Below are 27,998 nucleotides of genomic sequence, written 5' to 3'. Positions count from 1 at the left end.
CACTAAGGACTTGGGGCTGTTATTTCATAAGCTCATAAATAGCTAACAACAATGGTTAGGGCTCCTGCCCTCCTTTGAGTCTGTGCTTGGGCTTTGGACATGATAGCACTCTAAAGAGAAGCTGGCCTGCACTGTTCAGGAGGGTATTGCAGTACGAATGTCTGTTTAGATATTTTGGCAGTTAATCATAATTAAATGCTATCTTTAATCATTATTATTTTTAGCCTAATTTCAGATATGACGACATCTTTTCTTCCTATTAAGGCATTAGCATTCACGTTTCCTGACTATGTTTGTCTCTTTTTAATCCAGAGCCCAGTGCCTCAATGCCTCCAGACTCTCTTCCGCCAGCATCAGCCTCAGCCATATCATTTCCTCCTCCGCAATAAGTGATGTAGAAAAGGAATGTCCCAACAAAAGACTGGGCCCCCACCACACCTTCCCCACCCTTATCCCTGATGCCTCCCAGCCCAGAGAGCCTTCTTTGGGACTGTGTTTTGGAAAGAAAGGTCGGCTGTCCATGGACTTTTCACTTTTTGTGCAAGATTTCTCTTCCTCCTTCCCTGCAAGAGCAGTACTGTTTGCTACATTTTTTTGTTTTTATTTTTTATTTTTGTTATTATGCCAAGTGGGCCCTTACTGTAGGAATTCTTGGTTTATTAAACAAGAGTGCTGCCCTTCTGTCTTCCTTTGGCATGGAAATTCCATGTGACAGTTTTATTTGAAAATAAATCCTTTTAGAACTAATATTCCTGAGCTGCAGACACTTTATAAAGCAAATTGCATTTATTGTCCCACCTGGATAGACATTAGTGATGGCTACATGGGCGTTCCAGCAAGGAGACCTAAGAAAGCCTTTTTTCCAGAACAAAGTTGGCTGCCTGAACTGTTGCACCCAAGGAGATTTTTGTGAAAAATTTGGTCCTGGGTGGGGGGGGGGGGGGGTGGGACCCATTGTTCACTGATACTGCCAGGAGGTAGTTTTGATTGCTTTGACTTGATACTTACTGACAGAAGTCCTGAATGCAAGCCAAGGGGGATTCGCTACAGAAGGCTATGTTAGTCAAGGCGAGCTACAGAGAACGTACTGACTTCCAAACTTAAAAGTGTTGAAGAAAACAAAAAGTGTAGAAAGACTAAAGCTACCCTTTGAGGAAGTGGTACCAGTCTTTGAATTCATATTATCAAATATGAGGGAAAAAAATAACCTTGGAGGACTGCACTGCATTTAATGCCCAACAGTTACACTAAAATCCCATATTTCTTCATTTTCTGTGGTTTTGTGGAAACAAGAGTGAGAAATTGGTTACAGGGAGTGGTACCTGAAACCCATGTTTATTAGTCCTGTGTCATCATGTAGAGGAACAAGAGAGGCCTGCAGTAGAGTCAAGAAGCACCTAATAAACTGAGGATTTATGCAGCATGTGAGCCATGTTTTCCTGCAAATGCCAGTTGGCTAATCTGCAGGAGATGTTGTGAGTGGCCTGCTGCATTGCCTTCCTACAGTGGAATACAGGTACATGCTGCATCTTTATATGATACAACTTACGAATGGTGAAGCACACAGAGGGGTGCTGGTTTTGCTGCCTTCTTATTTATTCCCCTATTCAAAGTAGGCTATTGGCTTCTGTCTTCTTGGTAAGTGTGGGATCATGAAGTCTTAGCACCCAGGGTTGAGGCTCTGTTGTGTTGCCTACACAATCCCACCTTACACTGCTGTGCCAAATTCACCTTCTTGACTCATCAGACATATACGGACAGTGCAGTGCAAGGCACTGCTGATCATTCAGGGTGACAGAAGTCATTTTGGCAGCGTTTGCTTAAAACCCATTCCATCTGTAGTCAGAGAAAAAAATTCTAAGCGGGTGGGTGGTGATAGAATTCGTGTCCGTGTTTGGCACTGACTGAGATGAGCAATGCCTGAATGTAAATTAGTCCCCTTTGGGTGAAGCCCCGTCCAGATTTTAAACTGGTAAAATGGAAAAAAAAAGAAGTGTGCCGTAAGATGGGATGGAGTGTGAACTGTTTACTGTAGTCCCAGTTTAACTGGTATTGTTTATGAAGTGAAACCTGCCTAGTTGTTTATTGTCTGTTTAGGTGGTTTCTGTTTTTTATTTTTAAATATATGTATATGTTTAAACTCCTGGGAACTTATTTATTTAATTACAAAGAAGCATTTAATGGATTTTTTGCAAGTGAACTTCAGGGAAGTGGGGGTGGGGGGGCGGCTGTTAATATGTCATGTCTGTAGTCTAACAGTAGCATTTCAAATCATGACGTAGGGAAGGGCTGTAACTCTAAACAGAAAATCTGAAGGCATTCATCTCAGTTGCAGCACCCCAGTCTGGCAAAGCCTGTCAATCCCGGTTGTTGGCAGTCTCCGCTCAGCGAACAGGGAGGTGGGGGGGGGGGTGACGTTCCCCAAGTTCAGCAACAAGGTGAGGCATCTTTATAATCTCAGAAATCCACAAAATGTCATTCCCTGGCCTCACATCCAGGGTAACCGTGAGAGCTGGGCGTGAATGGTGGGGGAGGAAGCATGTGGGGTGAATTGTGGACAGAATGACAATTTATTATGATACAAGCCTTTTTGAGTGAATTCAGTATGTGTCCTAGCATTGTTACTTTTTTATGTAATATCAATTAAAACAAAACAAACTTTGTTGAGCGTCCTGGTTGTTCATGTGTTTGTGGGAGGGGGAATCGAAACTGGGGGGCACCTAGGGTTAACAGATAGGGAAAAATAGACAAACACAATATTTGACTGAGTAAATAACTTTCAGAACTTCTATGCTGTGTGTGTCGTTATTTAAAATGGAGGTGTGTCACAAAGGTGGGTTAGAGAGCTTAAATGTCAATGTCATCGGCGTGTCCTTTAACTGTCTCTTTGACATTTGTGGTTAGCACTCACCTAACGTGGTCACATTTCCGCTGTGTGTCCATTTGTGTTAAGTTTGGGTTGAAAAGTTGCACGTGATGAGATGACATCCTTGTGTTTTAGTTAAATTTTCACACGTGTCACAAAAAAACACAATAGTTTTAACAAATTTGAACAGCTTTTTAGAAGTTTCAGGATCTTCAGATTGTACTGCTTTTGCTAATATTACATTCAGATTTATTTGCTTGATAGCGTTAGGCAAAGTGATTTCCAAATTACATTTTTCCACCGTAGGGATCTCAAACTCCGGTCCTGGAGGGCCGCAGTGGCTGCAGGTTTACATTGTTACCCTTTTCTTAATGAGTGACCTGTTTTTGCTGCTAATGAACTTCTTTTGAAATCATTTTAATTGACTTGCTCTTGAAGACTCAGCCCCAATAATTGTTTCTTTTTTCTTAATTAGCAGCCAAACAATAATGAGATATAAAATGAACCAAAACAGGACCAGCAAACTGTGACCATCATGCAGTATCTGAAAATAAAAAGGGGGGGGGGTCTACTCAGGAATGTCGATCTGCTCAGGTCCCCAATACATTTTAACACTGCTCTTAGAAAAGAGAAAATCAACAATTTCAAAAATGACTTCCATTGCACAATGAGACCAGCAGCAAGACGTGGAATTAAAGAACAAGTTTAATTAACAACAAGTACTGACGTCTAATTAAGCCACTGGTTGGAGTTTGAGGCCCTGACTTAGTTGGTCTTCTGTTGGCTCCCTCACTTCACATTTCATTTCTATTTAAGGAAAAAAATGAAGCAATTTAGAGGAATGATGAAGAAACTACAGGGAACAAATCTTTAAAAACAAGTCAATTAAAATGAATTCAAAAGAAGTTATTCAGCAGCAAAAACGGGTGACTAATTAAGAAACGGGTTCGAATGAAAACCTGCAGCCCTCCAGGACTGGAGTTTGGGGACCCCTGCTCTACAGTATTGTACCGTATGCACACGAGTAGCCACTCGACCTGGAGGTTTACAGCCCACCCTGTGAGCTGGTAGGCCACGCTGTCCAAGTGCCGTCCTGTTCTTCGTGTGCAAGAGGTCTTTCTTTCAGTCTGTGAATCGAAGGAGGTTTGTTTCAGTCCATATTTTGACTTTATAAAACTACATTTGAAGTAAACCAATTTAAGAATCTAAATTCTCTTTTTTTCTTGTGTCTTTCCTTTATTATCCAAATTTGATTGGCTTGTCCATGGGTTACCTATTTTGTATGTCAGTTTGTGCCTCATATAAATCGTTGTAAACTTTACCAACTAAAAGCTTTTTTGAAAGAAGTTTTTTTTTATGTTACCACACTTTAACATATGAACTTCACATAGAGAGCAGCTGCCACTAAAATTTAATAGGGGGGTCCAAGAAATATTGTACAACATGGTATTTTGCTGTGTTCTATTTTAAGTGGAAAGTCATAATTTTAAACTGGAATGCTCTCTTAAGTCGGATTTCCAACTCGGAAATTCTGGCGGGTCTGTCAGGTCTTAGTTTGACTAACTTCAGATCGTGATGGCAATCCAAAATGGCAACACACACCGCGATCTTTAGGGAAAGCTGTAGTATAATACTGTTTATTAACACTTCTATCTATTTGGGTCTCATTTGATCGGTTGTTCACACAGTGATGTCCAACTTCTATATGTGGACTTGCTGCTGCGGTGTGTTGATATGCAAAATGATGTAATGTATTGTTATCAACTCCTATTTCTTCCGATGCAGCAAGCATAACAAAAGTTTTCCTGGATAAATCCGTATTGGTTTTCCAAATGTTTTATTGAAACACAGTCAACTCGGGTGCGACGTCATTCCCAGCTCTGACATCCAATTTCCAAGGTAAATAGAACAGCATTGATACGTTTGGGCCATTTTAATAGCTCCTCCTGCTTGTTAATGCAAAATGTCTGCTTTTCCAAACAGCCAGCAACACTGCTGCAACTCATGTATACAGCATGCAGATGTGGTCATGAAATTCACACGTGAGAGAGTGGATAACCTCTGACTACTAAGAAGGTATTGAGTGATTTGGAAAATGTGGTGGGAGAAGTACTGCTCAGATCAAATAGACTGAAATCAAACAAATCACCAGGGCCAGATAAGATTTATCCTTGAGTACATATACTGTATAAAGCCTTGACGCATATGTTTAGGAAGTCACTGTGCACATTGGAGAAATTCCAAAAGACTGAAAAATGGCAAATATTATCCAATTATATAAAAAGGGAGACCAGGAAGTACCAAGCAACTAAGTAAGCTTGATGTGCCTCACAGGTAAATTAATGGAAGGAATTACTGAGGAAAAGATGGAGCAACACATGGCAAGAACAGGAGTTTAACTGATCAGTCAGCTTGGGTTCAGAAGAGGGAAGTCATGTTTTACCAACATGCTGGAATTCTAACAGGAAGCAAGAAAATGATATGATTGTATTATTTATCTGAACTTTTCAGAAAGTGTTTGATAAGGTGCCACATCAAACTAAAAGAAGTGGTTGTTCAGGGTGATGTTTTTAGATGGGTGCAGAATTGGCTCAGACACAGGAAGCAGAGGGTGATGGTGCGAGGAACCAAATCAGAACTGGCCGATGTTAAGAGTGGTGTTCTACAGGGGTCAGTGCTAGGGCCGCTGCTATTTTTAATATATATATAAATGATTTAAATAGGAATATAAGTAACAAACTGGTTAAGTTTGCAGATGATACCAAGATAGGTGGATTAGCAGATAATTTGGAATCCGTTATATCATTACAGAAGGACTTGGACAGCATACAGGCTTGGGCAGATTTGTTGCAGATGAAATTTAATGTCAGTAAATGTAAAGTATTCCACATAGGAAGTAAAAATGTTAGGTTTGAATACACAATGGGCGGTCGAAAAATCGAGAGTACACCTTATGAGAAGGATTTAGGAGTCATAGTGGACTCTAAGCTATTGACTTCCCGACAGTGTTCTGAAGCCATTAAGAAGGCTAACAGAATGTTAGGTTATATAACACGATGTGTGGTGTAGAAGTCCAAGGAGGTTCTGCTCAACCTTTATAATGCACTGGTGAGGCCTCATCCTTAGTACTGTGTGCAGTTGTGATCTCCAGGCTACAAAAAGGACATAGCAGCACTAGAAAAGGTCCAGAGAAGAGCAACTCGGCTCATTCCAGAGCTACAGGGGAAGAGTTATGAGGAAAGATTAAAAGAGCTGAGCTTTTACAGTTTAATCAAAAGAAGATTAAGAGGTGACATGATTGAAGTGTTTAAAATTACAATGGGAATCCGTACAGTGGATCGAGAATTGTTTTAAAATGAGTTCATCAACAACACGTGGACACAGTTGGAAACTTGCTGAGGGAAAACTTTACAAATATTAGGAAGTTTTTCCTTACACCGAGAGCCAAAGACGCATGGAATAAGCAACCAAGTAGTGTGGTAGTCAGTAGGACTTTAGGGACTTTCAAAACTCGACTTGATGTAGTTTTAGAAGAATTAAGTCGATAGGACTTGCGAGGTTTGTTGGGCTGAATGTCCTGTTCTCATCTAGATTGTTCTATTGTCCTAAAAAGTTTATTATTGTTTGACCAAACAATGGAATGGAGAAGAACCTGATCTGACGTGCATTGTGGTTTGACAGTTGTTAGAACGTCTGAGAGATAGCTGCTGTCCTGGGATTTCCACTCACTGTAGTCTCCAGAGTTTAGTCTCATAAGCAGAAAACATCATGGCAGTTGTGCTGATGAAAAACTCCTTGCTAAGGAGAAAGGTTAGACTAGAATGGCCAGACTCATTCAAGCTAACAGACAGGTCATAAATAGTTCAAATTACAGCTCTCTACTATACTGAGGTATGGAAAGGCATCTGTGAGTGCACAGCAAGAGTGGATTACAGCAGCAGAAGACACTGATAGCTAAACAAAGGATGATGAGACTGTAATGTGAGGGTGGAGTGGTGGCTCTGAGGCTAAGGATCTGCGCTGGTATCCCGAAGGTTGCCGGTTCGAATCCCCGTCACTGCTAAAAGAGGCCCTAAACCTTCAATTGCTCCAGGGGCGCTGTACAATGGCTGACCCTGCGCTCTGACCCCATGGGGTATGTGAAAACTAACAAATTCCTAATACAAGAAATTGTATAAGGTGAAATAAAGAACAAAAAAAAAAAAAAATTATCCTCAAAACTGAAAATTGGGGACAATGTTGAGTGGTCTGATGAACCTCCATCTATTCTGTGACACATAGTTGGTAGGACCAGCATGTATCCGTGTAGCCATACTTGTTTTTGTTAATGGAACAGGCTGTTGGTACGGCTGAAGACTTTTTTCTTGGCACACTTTAGGCATCATTACTACCACTGTATACTTTGAGCACTGCTGCCAACCGTGTAGATCATGAGTGTCATGCTCAGATGACCTTGGTTAATGAGGTTTGTTGTATGTTCTTGTTTTGACTTGGTAGAGTAATATGTTGCTCTACTTTCCCCTATTGTATTATTAATAAGTAGCCTTTGTCAGAATGCGTAATCTCACAGACTTACCACTGTTTATAAGGTATTATAGTATATAACTTATCCCCACCTTCCCTTCTATATCTATAACCTCAGGGAATTAGATGTAATAAAAAGGCAAGCAGAAGTTAAGTTACACATAAGATAATGTATTATTGATAATATTCATAAATAATAACAAAATGCAAAGTATATTTGAATATTGGCAACCATACAACCTGATTAAATGACGATGTGTAGTTCAGGTGGCACACAGTCTTGTAGTTATTTAAAATGTCTCTAGTTAAGCCATCATTAGTGCTCAGCTTTCAGCCACATGTCTGTTCAAAATGGCTGTTAAACTACTTGCTCCTTGCTTCATCATCACAGATTAGCAAGAGAGATGCTTCTTTCAGATGTTGGTTAGTAAGAGAGAGATTGAGAGGTTAAACACGTACATTTATAGATGTTCTGTTCAACCCCTAGAGCCAATAGGACATCATGGTACTTAAAAGCTTCTGATCCAAGCCAATTCCAAACAGCCATACCTCGGACCATTGGGGTATACAACATCTTAACACCTGCCCCCAAACCATATGTTAAAGTACACCTTAGCCTACTTGCGGGAGCAGAAATGACTTTAGCAAAGAAACACTCACCCAACTGGTTTAAGACACATCTCCCAAATCCTGTCGTAAAATTCAAACAGACCCATTCCTAAGGGGGAGGTAAACACTAAATTACATTGCTTTGCCTAAATGATAAATATTTTGTATGTCTTTATTTGTAAAGTTATATGTAAAATTTCACATCACAACAGCTGTCCAGTTTTGTTTTTTGGGATGCCAGACTGAACCTTACTGTTCCAATCCAGTGATTGGTGTCATGCAGGTGTCTTACTTTCACATTTAGAAATTATACCACTAGGCTTCTCTGTGTGGAGCTCTTAAACCCTTCGGCCCTCCCAGCCTGGTTTCCCATCGAGTCTGCAGTTACACTCCTGTATAAATTGCATTTGTTTGTAGTTGCCAGTTTGAATCTTAGGACTGCTAAACTTCGTCTGTGGCCCATTATGAGATACGCTCTTTAAATTTGGCTAAAACTGACAGGAAATTAGGCTTATGTACCCAAATGGCACCCGCTCTTTCTTCCTAGGTACGCAGCAAGGTATTGGGTAATCTGTTTGGGGATTCTTTACTGGAGTCATTCCAAAATCTTCAGTGAACCTTTGGCATTCTCCCCTTTTGTAGTACCTGCAGCTTCGTTCAGCGCTTTGGGCTCATGGTGTCTCACTTGAATCTCCTTTACCTTGTCATCCTTTGTTCTGCCTCGCTGGCTCCTTTTTCTCTTCTCAGATCTCTGTTTGTTGTTATCTAAGGATTCCTATAAACCTCTAAGTGGTCTCAGGATCTAACATTAATTATCCTCTCCTCTTTGCTGGGATACCGTTTTCAAAATAATCGGATTTCCATCTGGAGACCCCGACCGTCATTTATAAAATACTCCATTTCGATTTTATTTCTAGGTTCTATTGCTACGTTTAAGCCCAGATTTCCCGCTCACTTTTGCCTGTGTGATTACAGAGGGACATTTTCAATTACTGTATTTGGTGGTCGGACGCCTTTATCCAAAGTGACTTACATTAGAAGTTTACGTAATTGAGTGTCATCAGGCTAGTGGGCTGCTTGGGCACATTTATGCGTAGGTTTTGGTGTTTTCTTCCTGTTGTGGCTCTCTGGTCTCTAATGTCCTGCTCTCTTTCTTCAGTATTCCCCCTCGCCACGTATTCTTATTCTCTTGCACTTTTTCGGTCTCACAGTCTCTGTGCACCAGCATAAATTCTTTAGTTTGGTCACAGTAGCTTCTAAACGTCTGCTTGCTTTTAGATGGAAGACCCCAGACCTGATTACACTGAAGAACTGGCTGCCTATCTTTGATAATGTGATTGTTTTGGAGGCGTCTTCAGATAGATAGATAGATAGATAGATAGATAGATAGATAGATAGATAGATACTTTATTAATCCCAATGGGAAATTCACATACTCCAGCAGCAGCATACTGATGCAATAAATAATATTAAATTAAAGAATGATAATAATACAGGTGAAAAAAACAGACAATAACTATGTATAATGTTAAATATTAATGTTTACCCCCCCTGGTGGAATTAAAGAGTCACATAGTTCGGGGGAGGAACGATCTCCTCAATCTGTCTGTGGAGCAGGACAGTGACAGCAGTCTGTCGCTGAAGCTGCTCTTCTGTCTGGAGATGATACTATTAAGTGGAGGAAGTGGATTCTCCATAATTGATAGGAGCCTGCTGAGCGCCCTTCGCTCTGCCACAGATGTTAAACTGTCCAGCTCCATGCCAACAATAGAGCCTGCCTTCCTCACCAGTTTGTCCAGGCGTGAGGCGTCTTTCCTCTTAATGCTGCCTCCCCAGCACACCACCGCGTAGAAGAGGGCGCTCGCCATAACTGTTTGATAGAACATCTGCAGCATCTTATTGCAGATGTTGAAGGAAGCCAGCCTTCTAAGGTAGTATAACCGGCTCTGTCCTTTCTTGCACAGCGCATCAGTATTGGTAGTCCAGTCCAATTTATCATCCAGCTGCACTCCCAGGTATTTATAGGTTTGCACCTTCTGCACACAGTCACCTCTGATGATCACGCGCACCATTTAACAAAGTCCTTGATGAGGTTCCTATACTCCTCCTCCTGCCCACTCCTGATGCAGCCCATGATAGCAGTGTCGTCAGCGAACTTTTGCACATGGCAGGACTCCGTGTTGTATTGGAAGTCCGATGTATATAGGCTGAACAGGACCGGAGAAAGTACAGTCCCCTGTGGCGCTCCTGTGTTGCTGACCACAATGTCAGACGTGCAGTTCCCAAGACGCACATACTGAGGTCTGTCTTTAAGATAGTCCACGATCCATGCCACCAGGTATGAATCTACTCCCATTTCTGTCAGCTTGTCCCTAAGGAACAGAGGTTGGATTGTGTTGAAGGCACTAGAGAAGTCTAGAAACATAATTCTTACAGCACCACTGCCTCTGTCCAAGTGAGAGAGGGATCGGTGTAGCATATAGATGATGGCATCTTCCGCTCCCACCTTCTCCTGATATGCAAACTGCAGAGGGTCAAGGGCGTGTTGAACCTGTGGCCTAAGGTGGTGAAGCAGCAGCCTCTCCATGGTCTTCATCACATGTGATGTCAGAGCAACAGGCCGAAAGTCATTCAGCTCACTAGGACGTGATACCTTTGGGACTGGAGTGATACAAGATGTTTTCCAAAGCCTCGGGACTCTCCCCTGTTCCAGGCTCAGGTTGAAGATGCGCTGTAGAGGACCCCCCCAGCTCCGATGCACAGACCTTCAGCAGTCGTGGCAATACTCCATCTGGACCCGCTCTCCATTTGTGTGACATCTTCAATGAGCAGTGATGCAGTTGCTCCTTTGGCTGGGTGTAGTGGTCTGCTACTGCTGTGGTTACGGGTGGTGTGATGCAGGTCAAGGGCCTTGGGGATTTGGGAGAGGGGCGCCATTGTGTTTTACTCGTACTCTACATTAATTGCTTATTGTTCTGTCATGTTGATTTCTTTTTGATTTTATTAATACAAAATTGATCATAAAAATATTGACTAATTAGTTGTAAATGCTATCTCTTTTGCTTTGATTTTTAGTTGACTTGTATTGTAAAATTCACAGCCCTTTATTGTTTCTTTATTCCTTAACCAACAGCCTAACAAGAATGAGATGCAAAGAAAGCCAACAGACATTAAGCCACAACCAGTCCTGAAGCCAAGTGTTACTGGTAATAAAACTTGTTTTTTAATTGTATGGCTGCCTAGTGTTCTCTCGATGAGAGTGTCGACCTTATCGAGAGGTTTACTTACCTCATTCATGTCTCTGGTGACTCTTCCTATGAAGTCAGTAGATGGATTGGGAGAACATGGGGGGGTCATGAAGTCGCTGGAAAGGAGTGTGTGGGGCTCCCAATATCTTTGCAAAAAGATGAAGGTCCAAGTCTTTAGAGTCCTGGTGCTTCCTGTCTTGCTATATGGTTGTGAGACATGGATGCTATCCAGTGACCTGAGACGAAGACTGGACTCCTTTGGTGCTGTGTCTCTTCGGAGAATCCTTGGGTACCGCTGGTTTGACTTTGTGTTGAATGAGCGGTTGCTCATGGAGTCTCGAATGAGGCACATTACCTGCATTGTGAGGAAGTGTCAGTTATGACACTACGGCCATGTGGCACGATTCCCCGAGGCTGATCTGGCTTGCAGGATCCTCATTGGTGAGGACCCAAGTGGCTGGACCAGGCCAAGGGGATGCCCACGTAACACATATAGCAGATAGAGGGTCATTTCTGGAGGGTGGGACTGGATCGTGTGTCTGCCCAGGGGGAGGTGTTGCCAATCAGCTGTTTTGTCGTGTGGTGGGTGCAGCCACGTGCTGTACCAGTGCATGGTCCCCAACCTGACCAGACCTGACCTTCGTGTTCTCATGGTGCCTGATTCTTTCTTCTTTTCTGAGAGTGGCCCAGAACAAAGCGATCTTTTGTCTTCACTTTCTGTTTTGAAGCAGATATTGTATGATAGACACACAGGTGTCAGCTTAGCTAGACTCGTTTTTAATCTTGTTATTGTTTGGATGTCAGAAACGATTCAGGTTTCTGACTCATGAAAAGTCTGTCACTTATAATAGACACAGAAGCAGAAATTGGTTTCTAATTAAGAACGTGGCTGGAATGAAAACCAGCAGCCCTCCACGATCCAAGTTTAACCTCTGTGGTGTAGATATTTCTAACAGGGTGGTCTGAAGGTAAAAGGGGTCCAACCAGTGATAGACCGGTGTAACCAAGTGTAACCTGCACATACTGTACTTGTGAAGGTTCACATTCTACACAAAGCTCGTTTTTGGACCAGTGAACCAGCTTTCTACAATAAGAGCCCAGCTGCAGGTGAGACGTTCTGAAGCCTCGGACAGATTCAGCGACCTGAGACATTCTGAGGCCTGTAAGATGACACCCCTGTCAGCAGCATCTCTTTTGACTCCACCCACTTTTCAGGAGCCACTCCCCTGTTTCAATGGTATACCGATGCCGGTATTACACGGCCCTCTTGATGATTTCAATTCCTTTTAGTTCCTACTCTCAAAACAGTGGGCTCAGTAGTTTAGAGGCTCCTGTATTCAGCATTTATTAAACTGCTAAACCAGGGGTCAGCAACCTTTTTGAAACTGGGAGCTACTTCAACGGTACGGAGTAATCATAGGGCCCTATAATGGTAAGTTTTCTTTCACTTTTCTGCCATATTTTTCTTTATTTTAGCGGGTAAAAACTGCGTCTAGCTCCCCATTGTAGCTGCGCCTGTTTGTTCGTCTCAGCGAAGAGTAAGATTGAGGTTTGTCTTGTCTTGACTGCAGTCTACCCCCCAATCTACATCAATGCAAGTGTTATTGATTCAAAAAGAACAGCAACATAGTTAAATATAATTTTTACATGGAGCTCCATGGTGTCTAGTGCTATTTTTAGAACATGCCCTGCGGGCAACTCACATGGTCCCTGCAGGTGCCCACGGGCACTGTGTTGGCTACCTCTGTTCTAAATTATTGAGGTGTTTCAGTTCAGCATGCGAAGCAAAACCACAGAATGGATGTGACTTTTGTTATTGGTTTGATCTATCTACATATCTGTCTTTTTATATATATATAATATACTAGGGGGTTCGCCCCCCTACTCGCCAACCCCCCCACCCCAGCCTGTGCTACACGACAGGCACTTTGTGTCTCTGCAGCTCGCATTGGGAAGAGGGGGGCTGAATGCACCCCAAGGAGATGCGATCACTCCTCTGAAACCCCCTCTTAAACGGTGACACAATGACAAACAAATACAGGTTTTCTTACCTCCTCTTTGCTTGAGCTGCTGCTGCTGCCGTGTGCATCTCGCACGGCGCTCTGAACATTTAAAAGCCTGGACAGCAGGCCTGTCCTGCTCTTTGTCTTTTATTTCCGGCCCTGACCGTAGTTAAATCTCATGGCACAAAGCTTCGTCTCGCGGGACTTCGGTTCTTGATATTTTTTAGTTTATAATTTATAAACGGAATAAGAATCTGAAAACCTAACAAAATCACATTAAAGTTTAGGTATCATTCTTTTCAGAATTTATCAAACATATATACGAAGGGGGACCCAAAAATAACCGGAATTTTGTTGTTGTTAGGTTATTTATTTATTTCCGGTTATTTTTGGGTCCCCCCTCGTATGTAGGTTTTAAAATAAGCCCGATTTAAAGCGTGACAAAAAAGTCACATAAACTCTTTGCACAAAATCGTTGCACTTTTAGGCTTAGGATTTTATATATATATATATATATATATATATATATATACACACACACAGTATATAGAGAGAGCGAGCAGCTTTATATAATGTGTGTGACAGAGAGGGAGATGTTTTCAGTAATCAATACAACTTCTTATGTGTGAAAAAATAAAATGAATCAATTTTCTTGGTAATCCAACACATTGCATTAAAAGTGTCTACTGAGTCCTATTACTGAGTTATTTAACTGTACAGTTATACAAGATGTAAAAATAAACGTCGTCGTGTTTCTCACATGAATACAAGGAAGTCCCGGGCCTCATAGTGTGTGAAGTGCTCAGATCTGTCTGAGGCCTAAAACTGTCCTGCCTGCAGCTGGATTCTTCTCGTTTTCTACACTGTTGGAATGTTGGGGGGGACTTGGACTTGGCTTGGCATCACTGGGCACATCTGTTCACACCAGACCAAGTCAGATCTGCCATTAAAAGACCATTTGGGGTGTGGTGGTGTAATTTATTGTGGGTGATGCTGGGGCTGAGATGTGCAAACGGGTTTGACAAATAAGAGCCACTTTAACACCACTGACATAAAATGTTTAAATATCCCCAAAAAATGGACTTTATAAATTGAATTCTGTTTTTCTCCACCACACACACACTTGCTGAGTGAATGAGGGCTTTTTTATACTTCAAAGCTTTATTTGTCACTTTTCACTCTTTCTTTGCACCAGTTGAAGTTTTTGACACTCATTGATCTTCCATCTCGTACAAGCGTTTGTAACACAGCTACACCATCATGCACCTATGAGTATGAAGAAACGTATCAGTGATAGGAAAAGCGAGCAGGAAACATGAAGGCTGAGGGGAGTATCAGTGAGCAGAGGCGGTAGGCTACGTGTTCAGTCATCATGTCAGCCAACATAAATAAGGAGTAAAAATATCAGAGGAGGAGTGTGGAGCTCCATTCTGTGGTTCTGTACCCGTCACTGTCATCAAGATCTGAATGAAGTACAGTTAGCCGGGACCGGTCTACATCTGCCATAACCTGAATTGTGAATGTTGTACAAGTGGCCGACGCTGTCATCGAGATGATCTTTGCACTGGCAGGGCAGGCACTTTGTGGCGTGGGTGGATTGAAGATCTGCACGGTGTATAGTTCACTCAGCTACATTTGTTCTATGAAGCCCCGCTAACGTAATGGCTATCTTGAGTGCCCTCCATAGGGGTTGGGACACAGTCACCTTAATCCTCCATGCTCCACATTTTAAAATTAAAAATCAAGCAGTTCATTTGGGATTAAAGTAGACACTGCAGACTTTTAAGGGTATTTGCATGCATTTCGCCTCCCCCCATTTAAAGGCACCATAATGCTTGACACTCAGCAATGGCAGGTCTATTAAAGCGGCCATATTTAGGACTTTGTCGCATATCCCTTGCCTGCAATGACTGCATGAAGTCTGAGATTCACATACATCTCCAAGTGCTGAGGATTCTCTCTGTCAAGTCTCTCATGCAGCCATCTTCAGCTCAGGGCTCCTCTCCTTAAGTTTTCTTGTCAGCATATGGAAGGCCTGCACAATTGGATTTAAATTGGGTGACTAGCTTGGCAATTCAAGCATTTTCCATTTTCTAACTCCTGTGTTGCCTTAGCAGTACGTTTGGGATCATTACCTTGTTGGAGGACGAAGTGCTGTCCAGTGATTTTGGAGCAGATAAGATGTTTGTACACCTCGGAGTTCATTGTGTGACTGGCGTCACCTGTTATATCATCAATGAAAAGACGTCCGTCAGTGCCTGTGACAGCCATACACATCCAAGCCATAACACCCTCACCACCACCACCACCACCAGGGTTAACAGTTACGGTGGTCTGCCTTGGATTTTTTTGTAGTTGCTTTTCATCTCCACACTTTGCTCTGATGGAGGTTCATCTTTGTCTCGTCTGTCCACAAGACCTTTCTCCAGAATTCTGCAGACTCTTTAAAGTGCTTTTCACAAATTAATCTGGCCTTTGCATCTTGTACTGTGGCCTCTGTGTTTCAGTTCATGAAGTCTTCTGCAGATCGTCGTCTCTCACACATCCACATCTGCCTCGGTTTATGATCCGTCAGACAGTCGTTGAATCCTCACTCTGGTGAGGACAAAGGTCTATTCTGTCCTTAGCAGTGGAGGTCTTCCTTGGCTCCCCAGTGTGTTCTTTCTTCTAAATGACACTCCAGACAGTTGATTTTGGTCATCCTGAGGTGTTACTGATGGCTGTAATGGTTTTATTCTTGTGTTTCAGTCTCATAATGGTTCTTTGACTTTCTTTGGCACAGCTCTTGTCCTCACGTTGAACGATGGCAACTTCAGACTCCAAAGTGTAGAAGTGGACCAAAAAACACCTGAGGAGTCCCAAACATTATGGTGCCCAGAAGTGGGGGGACCATGTAGAAAAAAGTATTTTTATGCCTGCAAATGTCCTCAAGTTAAAGTCTGCAATGTGCACTTGAATCACATCTGAATTGTTTAATTTGTAAATTTAAACTGTGGGACAAAGAGGTAAACCAAGGAACAATAATGTGTCGGTCCTAAATGTGATGAAGGGTAAGGTGAATGTAGATTGTGATGGAACGAAGGCCAAACGACTCAACACAACAAAATTATAAAGGGGAGTCTGATAATATCACACAAAACACTAAGACTAACTATCCCGTAATCCTATTATAGTTTGTGTAGGTTAAATAAATGGAAGGATATTAGAGCAGTTACGGGCACGCATATGGACTTCTTGGAAAGGGCATCACATTTTCTTTATTTCCACCACTCCACCATCAGTGAATTCAGTAGGACTAGACCTGCTGTAAGAGATGTGACTTTGGCCCAACTCACTCAGATTTCCTGATCAAACTCTGCAGTAAGTGTATCAGGTGATGCCAGAGGATCAACTCTCGTCAGAACATCTCTCAGTCATGGCCAGGCCACTTTAGAGCTGGCTAACCAAACAGACACATCAGTGAAATCGCAAGGGTTCATTTGGAAAGGCCTCTTGCCTTAAACTCCTTCATAAAATAAACAGGTTAAGAGCGTCGTCAGCCAAGCTAAATCAACACCACTGTTGTTCTACCAGAAATTGGGCTGCTGGTTCAGGATTGGTGCTTTTATACCTTAACATGGGACCAAATCCAGCAAACAAACAACTTAGTAGCGCTTCTTCATAATTGAAAAAGTGACCTCTGGAACTGCCAGAGGAAATCAAGTCTGATCGTGGGAACGGCGCACAACCATATGTTACTTTTTAAAAACAAAAAAAAAAAGTAAGTGAAGGCCAGGTCACATTAGGGGAGGGCAGACTGTGTGTGCATGAGAGCTGACGACCAATGAATGCTCATCTAGAAGGACAATGCATACAGCACTGAGGAATAAAGAATGATCTCACAGGCAGAAGAGAAGCTCCTCTGTCTGACGGCCTTTACCTGTCACGACAGAATGGAAAAAAGAAAAATATTAACCGAGACTGCAGATGAACGCACTGTACCTGTAGCCCTTCATACACCTGGCTGTAAATAATGCAAATATAAAAGAGAGCCGCTTGGCTTGTCACGGACATTTGGAGAGAAAAAAAAAAAGTTTTCATTTACCTGTTTTAGCGCCCCTTCACAGATTAACATGGCAGCAGCACAAAGTTTTATCGGCGGTTTGAGCGCCAGGATGCTCGAAGGGCTGCCTGGAGGCCTACAGGTGCTCCGAGAACAAGCCATGGGGGTTGAATTTGCCGACGCACGTGTCTAAGGTAACAGAGTAAATGCAGACCTATGAAGTCAGTCACGTGATGTCCCAACGTCACGAAACACCCTCAACGTCAGTCACAAAACGGCCATCGCATTACACTATGATTAACTTTAGGACCCCGTTACACTACGGTTAAGATTAGGTTTGGAGGAGGATTATCGGACTCAAAGGGCGTTTTGTGAGTGCGCTTACAGTTTTTGATATCAGAGTGGGAGGCGCACTTCTGTAACCGCTGCAGGAGAGGGGGGCGAAAGTGCAGTATTTAAAGTCAGAGAAACGGGTCAGAAGGATAGAAAGCTCAGTTTTAAAATAGCCAGCAATGGGAATTCACACGGGTGGCAAAGCATAGAATTGGAACAGGGAGGAAGTTACATAGTGCTCACTTGACGGGCTCAACGGGAAGCCCACAAGCCACCAAGACAAGACGGGTATGCGAATGTGCAAGCAGGAACATTTAAATAGGGTGGGCTGCACCGGAGCAGCTGTTTATAAATGGCGCACACCCCAACGTGACTTTTTATTGGAAGTCTGCGGGAAACGTAAAGGCGGAGTGGATGGTCAGAAGGGCTCGTGGTATAAAAGCAAGGTCCGAACAACAGTCTTTTGTCCAGGCCTTCAGGCTCTAATGTCGATCTGTGCTACGGATTGGTTTAACCGAGTGGTGTAGACACGTACTGCTCTTAATGTGTAAAATAGGTGCTTAGTTTTTCATTTTTTTTCAGTCTGTCCTTCGTGATCTGTTTGGTAGCTGGACGAAAGTGGTGGACGAGTGTTTTTTGTTATCTTCTTCACTTTTGGATTTGGAAACCACTGTAAATATTATAAGTAACACCTGCATTTTTCTTTTTGGAGTTGTCTTTGCATTGGACTTCGTAAATATTTTTTGCAAGACATTTTGTTTATAAAATAGCCTGGACACTGCTGGAATAAAACCGAATCCTGTTTCTGAATAGTCTATTTCAGTCCGAGTCTCTCTTACTCCATCCCCTGGTTGCTCAGTAGATGAGACTGACACCCCAAGTCGGGAATTGCACAACAGTGTCCTTACCGGCTCCATCAGGTGGCACGTTTTTGGTTGTCACACAAAGAGGCGAGCAGGTCTGTGCTGGAAAGTCACAGCATGTCAATATACGCGACTGCATGCTGTGTAAACCGACATGGGCCAGTGACGAGATCAGCAACTGCTGTCGGTTAGTCCAGGGGTCTCCAATCACAGTCCTGGAGGGCTGCAGGTTTTTGTTCTAACCCGGTTGCTTAATTAGAAAGCAATTCTGCCAATAATTTAATTTCATGGCTTGTTAGTGCTTTAACTCTGCTATGTCAGGTTAATTCTTATATCCTAGACTTTCTTCCCCTATCTAAGGATATCATCCAAATGATTTGAAGGCTAAAATGGACGAGCAATTCTCAATCATTCACTTTTTTCTCTTTACTTTCCTTCAAAGTATTTAATTAAACCAAATAATGCAAGATAAATACACACTGGCGTAAATGGTAACAAGCCAAATGGAGAAATGCTGGTCTCTTTTGTCATTCGCATGTTATTGCTAATTAGGATCCATTAAAAACTGAATGAATACAGCTGTTTAAGATGAAAATAAGCATTCAAAATCTTAATGAGCGAGACAACTAAAGTGAAATAGAAGTGTTACTTGAGCAATTAGTGCTTCTTATTAAGCAATTGGGTTGGAGCAAAAACCTGCAGCCACTGCGGCCCTCCAGGACTGTGATTGGAGACCCCTGGGTTAGTCCGACATACCCAATGACTCGGACATCACATCAGAGAGACTAAATGGAATCTTCATTATAAAGGGACGCCTTGATTAATTAAATAGGACGTGTAGCTACAATCGGACTTTGATCTTCAGCCTGAAACCACAGTGTCAAACCCCTGCCATAACAGACAACAGAAGCCAAAGAAGGTCAAGGTATTCTTGCTCCTGTGTTTCGTACCAAAAAACCCCAAAATGCTAGTAAACAGGCAGCAAGAAGAGTTTTAGTACTTTACATGGTTTTCATATCAAAATTTGGTACATCGAAACAGGACAGCCTTAGTGGTTGCAGAAGGTCATCCCTGTTACAATTACACATACTGGAAGTAGCACTGTAGGAACTTTAAGGTCTTTATGGCCGATGGTAAAGCTTGTACTACAAACTGATGGTTTGCTTCTTTTTTGACAGCTAATTTAAATTAAAAAAATAAATAAAAATTAGAAAGCCATTTGGCCAAAAACGGAAACTTAATGCAAGACCCAGTAGTCCCACATAGAAGGAAACTCAAGTTCATGTGCATCTGTCCCTTGCATGAAATTATATTTATACAACACCGGTCTTCAAAAAAATGTGCTGTCTTTCTTAAAGCAAATAATTAAAGTTACATCAAAATGTAAATCTAAGGGCAGCATTTGGATTATTCAAAAAAAAAAAATAAACGTTTAAAAAAAAAAAAAAAAAAAAAAAAAACCTATTCAAATTACTCACATTAGCTTTTGAGGAAATCTGGAAACTTTATTTTACGAATGCAATGAAGTACAGAATAATTTACTGACAATTCCATTCAGCAGGAGTGCGAATAGCCTGGGGTGGGGAAGATGGGTCAACTCTATTTAGTGAATCCCTTTTCAGATTCCTCCTGATTCTGTTAGTCACAGCTCTCCTCTGCAGCGTGAACGGTTGAACCTCACTAAGTGGCAGTCTCTCAGGCCGACTCTGGAAGATGGTGGATGTCAACCAGGGAGAGGAGAGCAGGAGGAGGAGTTGGTTTAGAAAAGGCACTTAATAAAATAACCAGCAATCTAAAGGAAAATGACACGAAGATGGACACTGCAGTTAGCCGCTCATCACCATTCGGACAAGTTCTGTGGAAGGAAATAAAAAACAACAATTACTTTATCTGTGTTAGGGTGGGAGAGCCCATTACAATAACTGCAAGGCATCCACAACACAAAAAAACATGCTCATCAGGGTGGGATGGCAATATAAAATTCCATGCCCTACAAACTACATTATGAGCATTTCACTGAAGTAAATTCTTCCCTCTTGCTGGAAGCATATAGACGGACTTCTCTCAAGTACTTTGAAGAAGCAAAATTCAGTTGCTACGTCTGTTCAAGTCACTTGAGATGTTCCCAATGCCTCAGCACTATATGGTGGCTCCAGACAGAGACGAGTGGCCACCCTCAGGTCAGTCAGAATGCAGAATTCTTGTGTTTTGGCACCAGCTCACTATACAAGTTAAATATCTGCTGGCACAGCTTCACAGATCAGTGCCAAAGAGAAAACCAAAAGGGCAGAATGAGAAAAAACTGGAAATAAAGCCAGCATGGATGTCGCTTCCTCCAAGGAGAGGATGAGACTCCTACATTTGGCAGCAGACAGCTAAGCTTGTGCTGTCTTAGACAATTAAAAAGGAGCCAAGTCAGAGTGCAAGGATAATAGGTGCCAAAATTAATTCAGGGCATAAAATGGAATTTGAACACAAGATACAAATTTAGTAAATCAGTTTCTCTTCTTATTCTTGTACTTTCATTGTTATGATGAAGTAGCAAATGGGGGATCCAAGATGATGCCAAACACCAGCTGCCAGTTTTCCATTGAAGAGATATGCAGTATGTGTGTTTGAGCAACACAACCTGTTGCACTGCCAGCTTGCAAAATGCTAGCATCTCAAAAAGGGCACCAACTTTATTTTATACAAGTGTGCCTGCTTAATGACTGTGGAGCCCACATAAAAAAAAAGCAAACAGTAGAGTTATAAACAAAAGGGAAGGCTACAAAAGTGTATTGTTCACTTATTGGTAATTCTGATTTAGAAAAATCTCTGCCCATGAATCCCAGTTCACTCTTCAGAGCAACCCAAGTCAGCTTCTTATACAGTGGGTACAGAAAAGAATCCCCCCTTCGAAATATTCATTTTTATTTTGCTTTACAGCCTTAAATGAAAACACACAAACCAATATTTTTCCAGCTTGACCTACTCATTTATAACATCCAAGTGAAAGATATCACAGCTACAGTTCAGAAGAATTTTAAAAAATAAAAACAAGAAATCCTGAGATTAATAAAGGATCACCCCCCCCCCCCCTCTAAACTCAATCAGGTGTAAGTGCCCACCATTTCCATTGCAGACCATGGTTACTGGCTTCCTTCCACCGGTGATCAATTGCAATTCCTGTTCCTGAAGCTTTCATTCCCTTGCTTGGTAGTGTAACTGACAGCAAACAACTGCCTATGGGTGGCAAGCTACTTTCAAAAGCCAAAAATCTCAGTCTTTATCAATCCCATAATAAAGAAGTGGCAAGTGTTTGGAACTACTAGGACCCTCCCTTGGATCCGGCTGTCCCTCCAAACTGGATGGAAGAGCAAGGAGGAAACTGGTAAGAGAGGCTACCAAGAGGCCAATGGCCACTTTGAAAGAGTTACAGGATTTTATGGTAAAGAGTGGTCATTGTGTGCATGTGACAACAATTTCACAAATGCTCCACAATTGTGGCATGTTCGGGAGGGTCGCAAGGAAAAAGCTACTTCTCAAGAAAGGCCACATTAGGGCTCGTTTGAGCTTTGTCAGAATGTACCTTTAAGATTCTGATGCCAAGTGGAAAAAGGTCTTATGGTCAAATGAGACCAAAATCTCATCATTTGGTCTCAATACCAAACGGTACACCTGGCAGAAATCCAATGCAGCTCACCATCCACAACACACCATACCTACAGTAAAGCATGGAGGTGGCAGCATCCTGTTGTGGGGGTGTTTCTCTGCCGCAGGGCCTAAGGCTCTCGTTAGACTAGAAGGAAAAATGGATGGGTCAAAATACCATCAAATTCTTGAGGAAAACCTGCTACCCTCTGCCAGAAAGTTGAAGATGGGCAGAATGTTCACATTTCAACACGACGATAACCTGAAGCACACAGCAAAATTGACCACACAGTGGCTGAAGGAGAAAAAAGTGAAAGTCCTCGTGGGGCCCAGTCAGAGCCCAGACCTAAATTCCACTGAAAATCTGTGGAAAGATTTCAAGATAGCAATCCACCAACGCTCACCATCCAATTTGACCGAACTTGAATAGTTCTGTAAAGAAGAGTGGGCAAATATTGGTCAATCTAGATGGGATACTTCTCTGTCAGCTTTGCACAACAGACTCAAGGCTGTCATTAAAGCAAAAGGTGGGTCAATAAAATGACATTGAGGGGGTAATCCTTTATTAATCTCAGTATGTCTTGTTTTTGATTTTGTATTTTTCTGAACTGTAGCGGAGATATCTTTCACTTGGGTGTTATAGGTTGCATTGAGTATTGAAATATTTTTGTGTAAAGCAAATAAAATGGGAATATTTAGAAGGGGCGATTCTTTTCTATAACCACTGTATATTAAAGGCCAATTTAGAATTCAGTTCAATGCATACCACCCATCTTCCAGCAAGAGGAAATAATCTGTACTTCTGACAAAGTTTGTAGTTTACTCCATCCTGAGGCAGGTCTTTTATGGGATGTCTGTAATGGGATCAAAATCAACCTTAACTCTCCCAGCTTACTTTATATACAGGCAAGAGCAAAAATGTCAGGCTGCGCATATCTACCCTATTCAGATTGCGGGACAGCCTAGAGGAGCTTGCAGGAGGCGCCTTTCTTCTACTGGCCAGAAGATAAATGCTAGCTATATGGCAGTAATGGCAAAAGAAAGGGGAGGGAAGGGGCAGCCAGGCCTACTCTACCGCGCAAAACAGCAGAGCAGAGCTCAATAAAAATGTCTAGCAAGCTTAACGTAACTGTATTGGGTTAGTGGAGGAAGACTGTTTTAGGAGCTGAATGTTTCAACACTAAATCAACTTGAGAAAGCGAAAAACCACAGTAAGTAAACTCTTGACACCATACACCTAAATAGGAGAGTAGCATAACAACTGAATGAAAAATTTCCCATACCACCAACGAAAAACACGTAATTAAAAGGCACTCAAACATACATATATACACACACACACTAAAACAAACACCCTGCTAGGCAGCCTAGAATGTTTACAGCCACAGCTAATTTTTTTCCTTCTTCCCCATCCTAGTCATCTTCATATTTTCACTAAATTTCTATCTGTGGAATGCCAAGTTAGCCCAAAGTGACTCTTCACACCTGAGGCTTCCTTCTACCAATTTAACTGATGTCATGTCTCCCCAAGTCAAGAAAATATTTGAAACAAAAACTACGAGAAAGACTATAGAGCAAACAGTAGCAGGTCTGTCTACAAAGTGACAGGCCTTACCACAGACAAGTATCTCTGTCTCTTCTAGACATTAGTGATCAGCATTACGGAACACTATCAGCAGGTTTTTCACTCCAAATTAATGCTTAACCTTGCTTGCACGCCTGTTTTACTGGAGGACTATTTCCGTACTCCAAGCAAGTATTAAAGATGTATAGCTGGTTCTCCTAAGAATTTAGAACGTTACCAGTTGTATCTGATTAAAGGATTTTATTCTTGTGTGAAAATTATTAAAATGGATCATCTACAGTGGTGACTATCATTGTTACTTACCCACCATTCTGTTGAGCATCAGCTGACTGCAGTTCAAAAGAGGCTTAAAAGAGCAGCAAGACACTACTTAATGCGTATGGATGACATGATAAAATAGCTATGCTGTCAACAATATATTTCTTGACTTTCAAGAACTTGACGGCCGAGGACAGCTACAAATCAAGCAGCCATAATAGGTTGATAGCAGACTTTCTCAGAGTGGAGCGAGGGGAGAAACGGTAATACCCTGTGGCACCAATACCCATTGACTAGAAAACAAATACAGGCAACAGGCCTAAGCCATTTAAGAGGTTAATCTAGATTTTACAGTCTTGCCAACTATACCAAGTTCATTTTATTCCCTCTTTCACTTTCATCTTCTACAGTTTCTAACTGGCAGTAAGGTTTTGCCTATAGCACAATATTTCATATGCTCTATATTTGAACACTGTCCAATCATTAGAAGTGTTTCTCCGATACTTCAGGGACACAAGGAGGATCTGAAATGGCCAGCTTCTGAAAGACCATCAAATACAAATTTTCAACCACAAATGTAAATGAGAAGTAAAAGGGAAGCACTTCAAAATAGCATGCTTACGAGTTCATCACAGCAAATACAATTCAAAAACGTAGGATGCTACAAATGTTTATCTTTGCATTGTACTTTGTCAGATGTCACAGCAAAACAGAGCATAAGATGGGCAGAAATCAATCAGAAGCATTGTAGGCTCAGGGCAAAGACTACTGCCGACATCCCATGTGACGAGGGAGTAACAGATTTTGAGCTCTGGGAAAACAGTCTTCCTCTCCTTTGGCTTCTTTTAGTGTCAATCCCTTGCCAGACGGGCAATGCATCTCAGATAGGAGGGCAGTTAATGGGCAATAGCTAGGAGCACTGCATGCAAAAGAGGAAAGGGAGGACTGGAAAATAAAGCTTAAAAGTAAATGAAAATTCAGACTTTTTTCCTTTTTTTTTTTAAATCAAACAGCCCCTACCAGTAGACCCTTCACCCTGACATGATGTGTCGGACAAAAGCTGTTGAAAAGGAACAAGAATCATAATCCAATCAAATTGCAGTGCTGGGGAGGATTTCAAACCAACATTCAAAATGCATACATACAAATAAATTACATTTCCTCTTCCTCTTTAAATTACTCTTGAAATTACATTCCTCTTATTGACCTCTCTGCTCCAAGAATAGCTCATTTTGGATTCCCCTCTGAATTTTGTCTGCTCTGACCAACTCTTACCAACATAAGATACGAGGGGAGCATTTGGTAAAAAGTTGTCACCCCTGCTAAAAATAACGTAAGTCTTGAGCCTTCTGTGCAACAAAACAAGTCATTGTCCCCCGCTTGTAGATATCGCCACAGAATTACTGGTTTGTAACTTTAACCCCTTCACCGCCCTCTGCCGGATATATCCGGCACCGCTGTTTTAATGCTAACGCCATACTGCCGGAATTATCCGGCACATTTGCCTGTGGTTATATGAATGCCTGGCAAGTAGTATAACTGACGGTTTGGCGTGGGTATTATTACTACGTTGTATTTCAACAACTCTGTGGTTGTTTTGGCCGGTCATGTGACGTGATTCGCATGTAACAGCTGTGAATATGGCGAAACGTAAACTGACTTCAAGTGAGGCTTTGCAGGCGATTTTGGACAGTTCTGATCATGATTGTAGCAGTTCTGAAGAAGATTTTAGTGACAGTGATGAGCAGCAACGTGCGCTGCATGATATTGTGAATGAAGACGCATCGGATGACGGCGCTGAGTGGGTGTATCCCCAGCATCTCAGCTGGGCTGCTGCCCGAGGTGAACTACCTTTTCTGCATTCGTTTGAGGGAACGTGTGGCTTTATTGTTGATGTAAACAATTACACTGCTGAGCAGTTTTATGAGCTGTTTCTGTCACCTGATTTGATTAGACATTTTGTTCATCAGACAAATCTGTATGCAGCACAGTTTATTGAGAAAAATCCCAATTTACCTCCACATTCCCGTGTTCGTGCTTGGTTTGACACTGATGAAAACGAAATGAAAAAATTCATTGGGATTTTGATGTTGATGGGAATAATCAGAAAACCAGATATTGAGATGTACTGGTCTACAGATCCTATGTATGCAACACATATTTTTGCAGCTGTCATGACACGTAACTGATTCTCTTTGCTGCTGAAATTCTTTCATTTGAATGACAACAGAAACGAGCCAGATAAGAAAGATCCAAACCGCGACCGCTTGTTCAAGCTACGTCCTTTGATTGATCATTTATTTGAAGCATTTCAGTTGCCCTACATGCCAGGACCGTCAGTTGCAGTTGATGAAAGTTTATTGTCGTGGAAGGGCCGCTTACAGTTTCGACAGTATCTACCATTGAAAAGGGCACGGTTTGGTATCAAGATGTTTTGCTTAGCTGAGAATTCAGGTTACATTTATAGATTTCGTGTATACACTGGCAACTTGCACAACATTTAGTGGTCAATACTGCTTGAATAAATGTAAAAAATGTAAAAAAAATGTAAAAAAGTAAAAAAACAAAAATTGTTCAGATTTCGCCTGGCTTGGGGAATATTTAGGGAGTTGGCGGTTAAAGGGTTAAAAAAAAGGTACACTACATATAGACATCACAGAAGTGAGGTTTGTTTGACATGTTTGATATGATGAGCAGAAAGGGGTAATTGGTTATTTAAACACAGGCATAATTAAAAGAACAACTTCTTTTTGAAAATTAACAAAAATTAACAATAAATCCTGAACAGGACCACTACCCCATTGAGTCAGACATTACATCAAAGTGATTCAAGTTAAACATACTGAAAACCTGAACAGTTTCACAAACTACCAACTGGCCTTCATCTTTGGTGAGGCACTTACCTTCATAGTTAATGCACCCATTGGCATCTTCATGCCCTGCCAGGAGCGTCTCTACCTCCTCCTCAGTCATCTTCTCACCTGCATCAGAGAAAGCAGACTAACATGAGCACTTGCCATTTTAAACCAAGCTGCACCCTCATAGTACACTGATGAAGTTTACATATTTACCAAGTGTGGTAAGTACATGACGCAGCTCTGCCCCCATTACAGTGCAGTTACCCTCCTTGTCAAAAACACGGAGTCCTTCTACAAAGTCCTCAAATGTTCCCTGGTCCTTGTTCTTTGCTATGGCTTGAAACATTGGCAGAAACTGCTCAAAGTCCAGGGTCTTGTGGTTCATATCTAAAGAATAAAGACAAAATGAAAACATAAAGGGAGACATGATAACAGTTCTCTGAAGCAGCACTCGTCATGGTCCAGTCATCAACACACTAAGTTCTAAGAAAACCTCCAGCCGTCACTACTCGCGTATCGTTTTCAAGAACCATACCAAGTAGAAAAAAAAAAAAAAAATTATATTATATATATATATATATATATATATATATATATATATATATATATAATCTATGCAAAGTCACTTTTAACCACAGCACCAGGTATCTGCTTCACACCAATGCAATTTCCATGTTGAAAGGTGCTTCCAACATTTGTGTATAATATACATTTAAGCACACTGCAATTGCGCCCCAATATATTTTGAAAAATATAAATTTTATTTTACTCTACCAATGCAAATAGTATGCCAATCTTGTCAAGACCACAAAAGTCACAATGCACTTTCCTATATATTAAAAAAAGTAAAACAAACAATAAAAAATTAAAGAAAATCAGGAGGCTCCTGGACCTTAAAAGCAATCAGTCATTAACCAATATTCCAAAATTCAAACTCCAGTATGATCCTCTATTCGAAAAGGAGTTGTGCAATTAATTTATGTCAATTACACTTTTAATAGAAATCGCAAAGCTGAATTACACAACTGCTCACTCACAGTACTTATATGGCCTGTGTATCCCCCAACTGTACACCAGTTTATTTAAGTGCATCTTTATCTGACATCCAGACCTCGACTCTTAAGCAGGGAGTAGTTGATGGAAACTATTTAACGGAATAACTTCAAGAGGCTGGCA

General features: G+C 41.6%; 2 protein-coding genes across 5 annotated transcripts in view; one reads left to right on the top strand and one right to left on the bottom strand.

Moving 5' to 3' along the window:
* The window catches only part of smarcc2 (SWI/SNF related, matrix associated, actin dependent regulator of chromatin, subfamily c, member 2), a 97,525-nt gene extending 94,863 nt beyond the window's left edge, over window positions 1-2,662 (top strand). The window contains exon 26 of the mRNA XM_028798106.2: window positions 313-2,662. Within this exon, the coding sequence (XP_028653939.1) occupies window positions 313-389 (77 nt within the window). The 3' untranslated portion in view covers window positions 390-2,662. The remainder of the gene's footprint in view (window positions 1-312) is intronic.
* A 17,310-nt stretch (window positions 2,663-19,972) lies between these two features.
* LOC114648833 (myosin light polypeptide 6-like) overlaps window positions 19,973-27,998 on the bottom strand; it is a 51,273-nt gene continuing 43,247 nt past the window's right edge. For 2 of the 4 annotated variants that reach the window (XM_051924113.1, XM_028798105.2), the window contains exons 4-7: window positions 27,036-27,209; window positions 26,868-26,945; window positions 24,985-25,024; window positions 19,973-20,343 (exon numbers count right to left, since the gene is read on the bottom strand). In XM_051924113.1, coding sequence (XP_051780073.1) covers window positions 24,996-25,024; window positions 26,868-26,945; window positions 27,036-27,209 — 281 coding nt within the window. In that variant the 3' untranslated portion in view covers window positions 19,973-20,343; window positions 24,985-24,995. The remainder of the gene's footprint in view (window positions 20,344-24,984; window positions 25,025-26,867; window positions 26,946-27,035; window positions 27,210-27,998) is intronic. The other 2 variants (XM_051924112.1, XM_028798104.2) reach the window with 1 other exon arrangement.

This window comes from Erpetoichthys calabaricus, chromosome 3, assembly GCF_900747795.2.
Source record: "Erpetoichthys calabaricus chromosome 3, fErpCal1.3, whole genome shotgun sequence".
NCBI classification, from domain to species: domain Eukaryota; kingdom Metazoa; phylum Chordata; class Cladistia; order Polypteriformes; family Polypteridae; genus Erpetoichthys; species Erpetoichthys calabaricus.
Note: the sequence above shows the minus strand (reverse complement) of the source record. Positions and strands in the feature narration are given on the sequence as shown.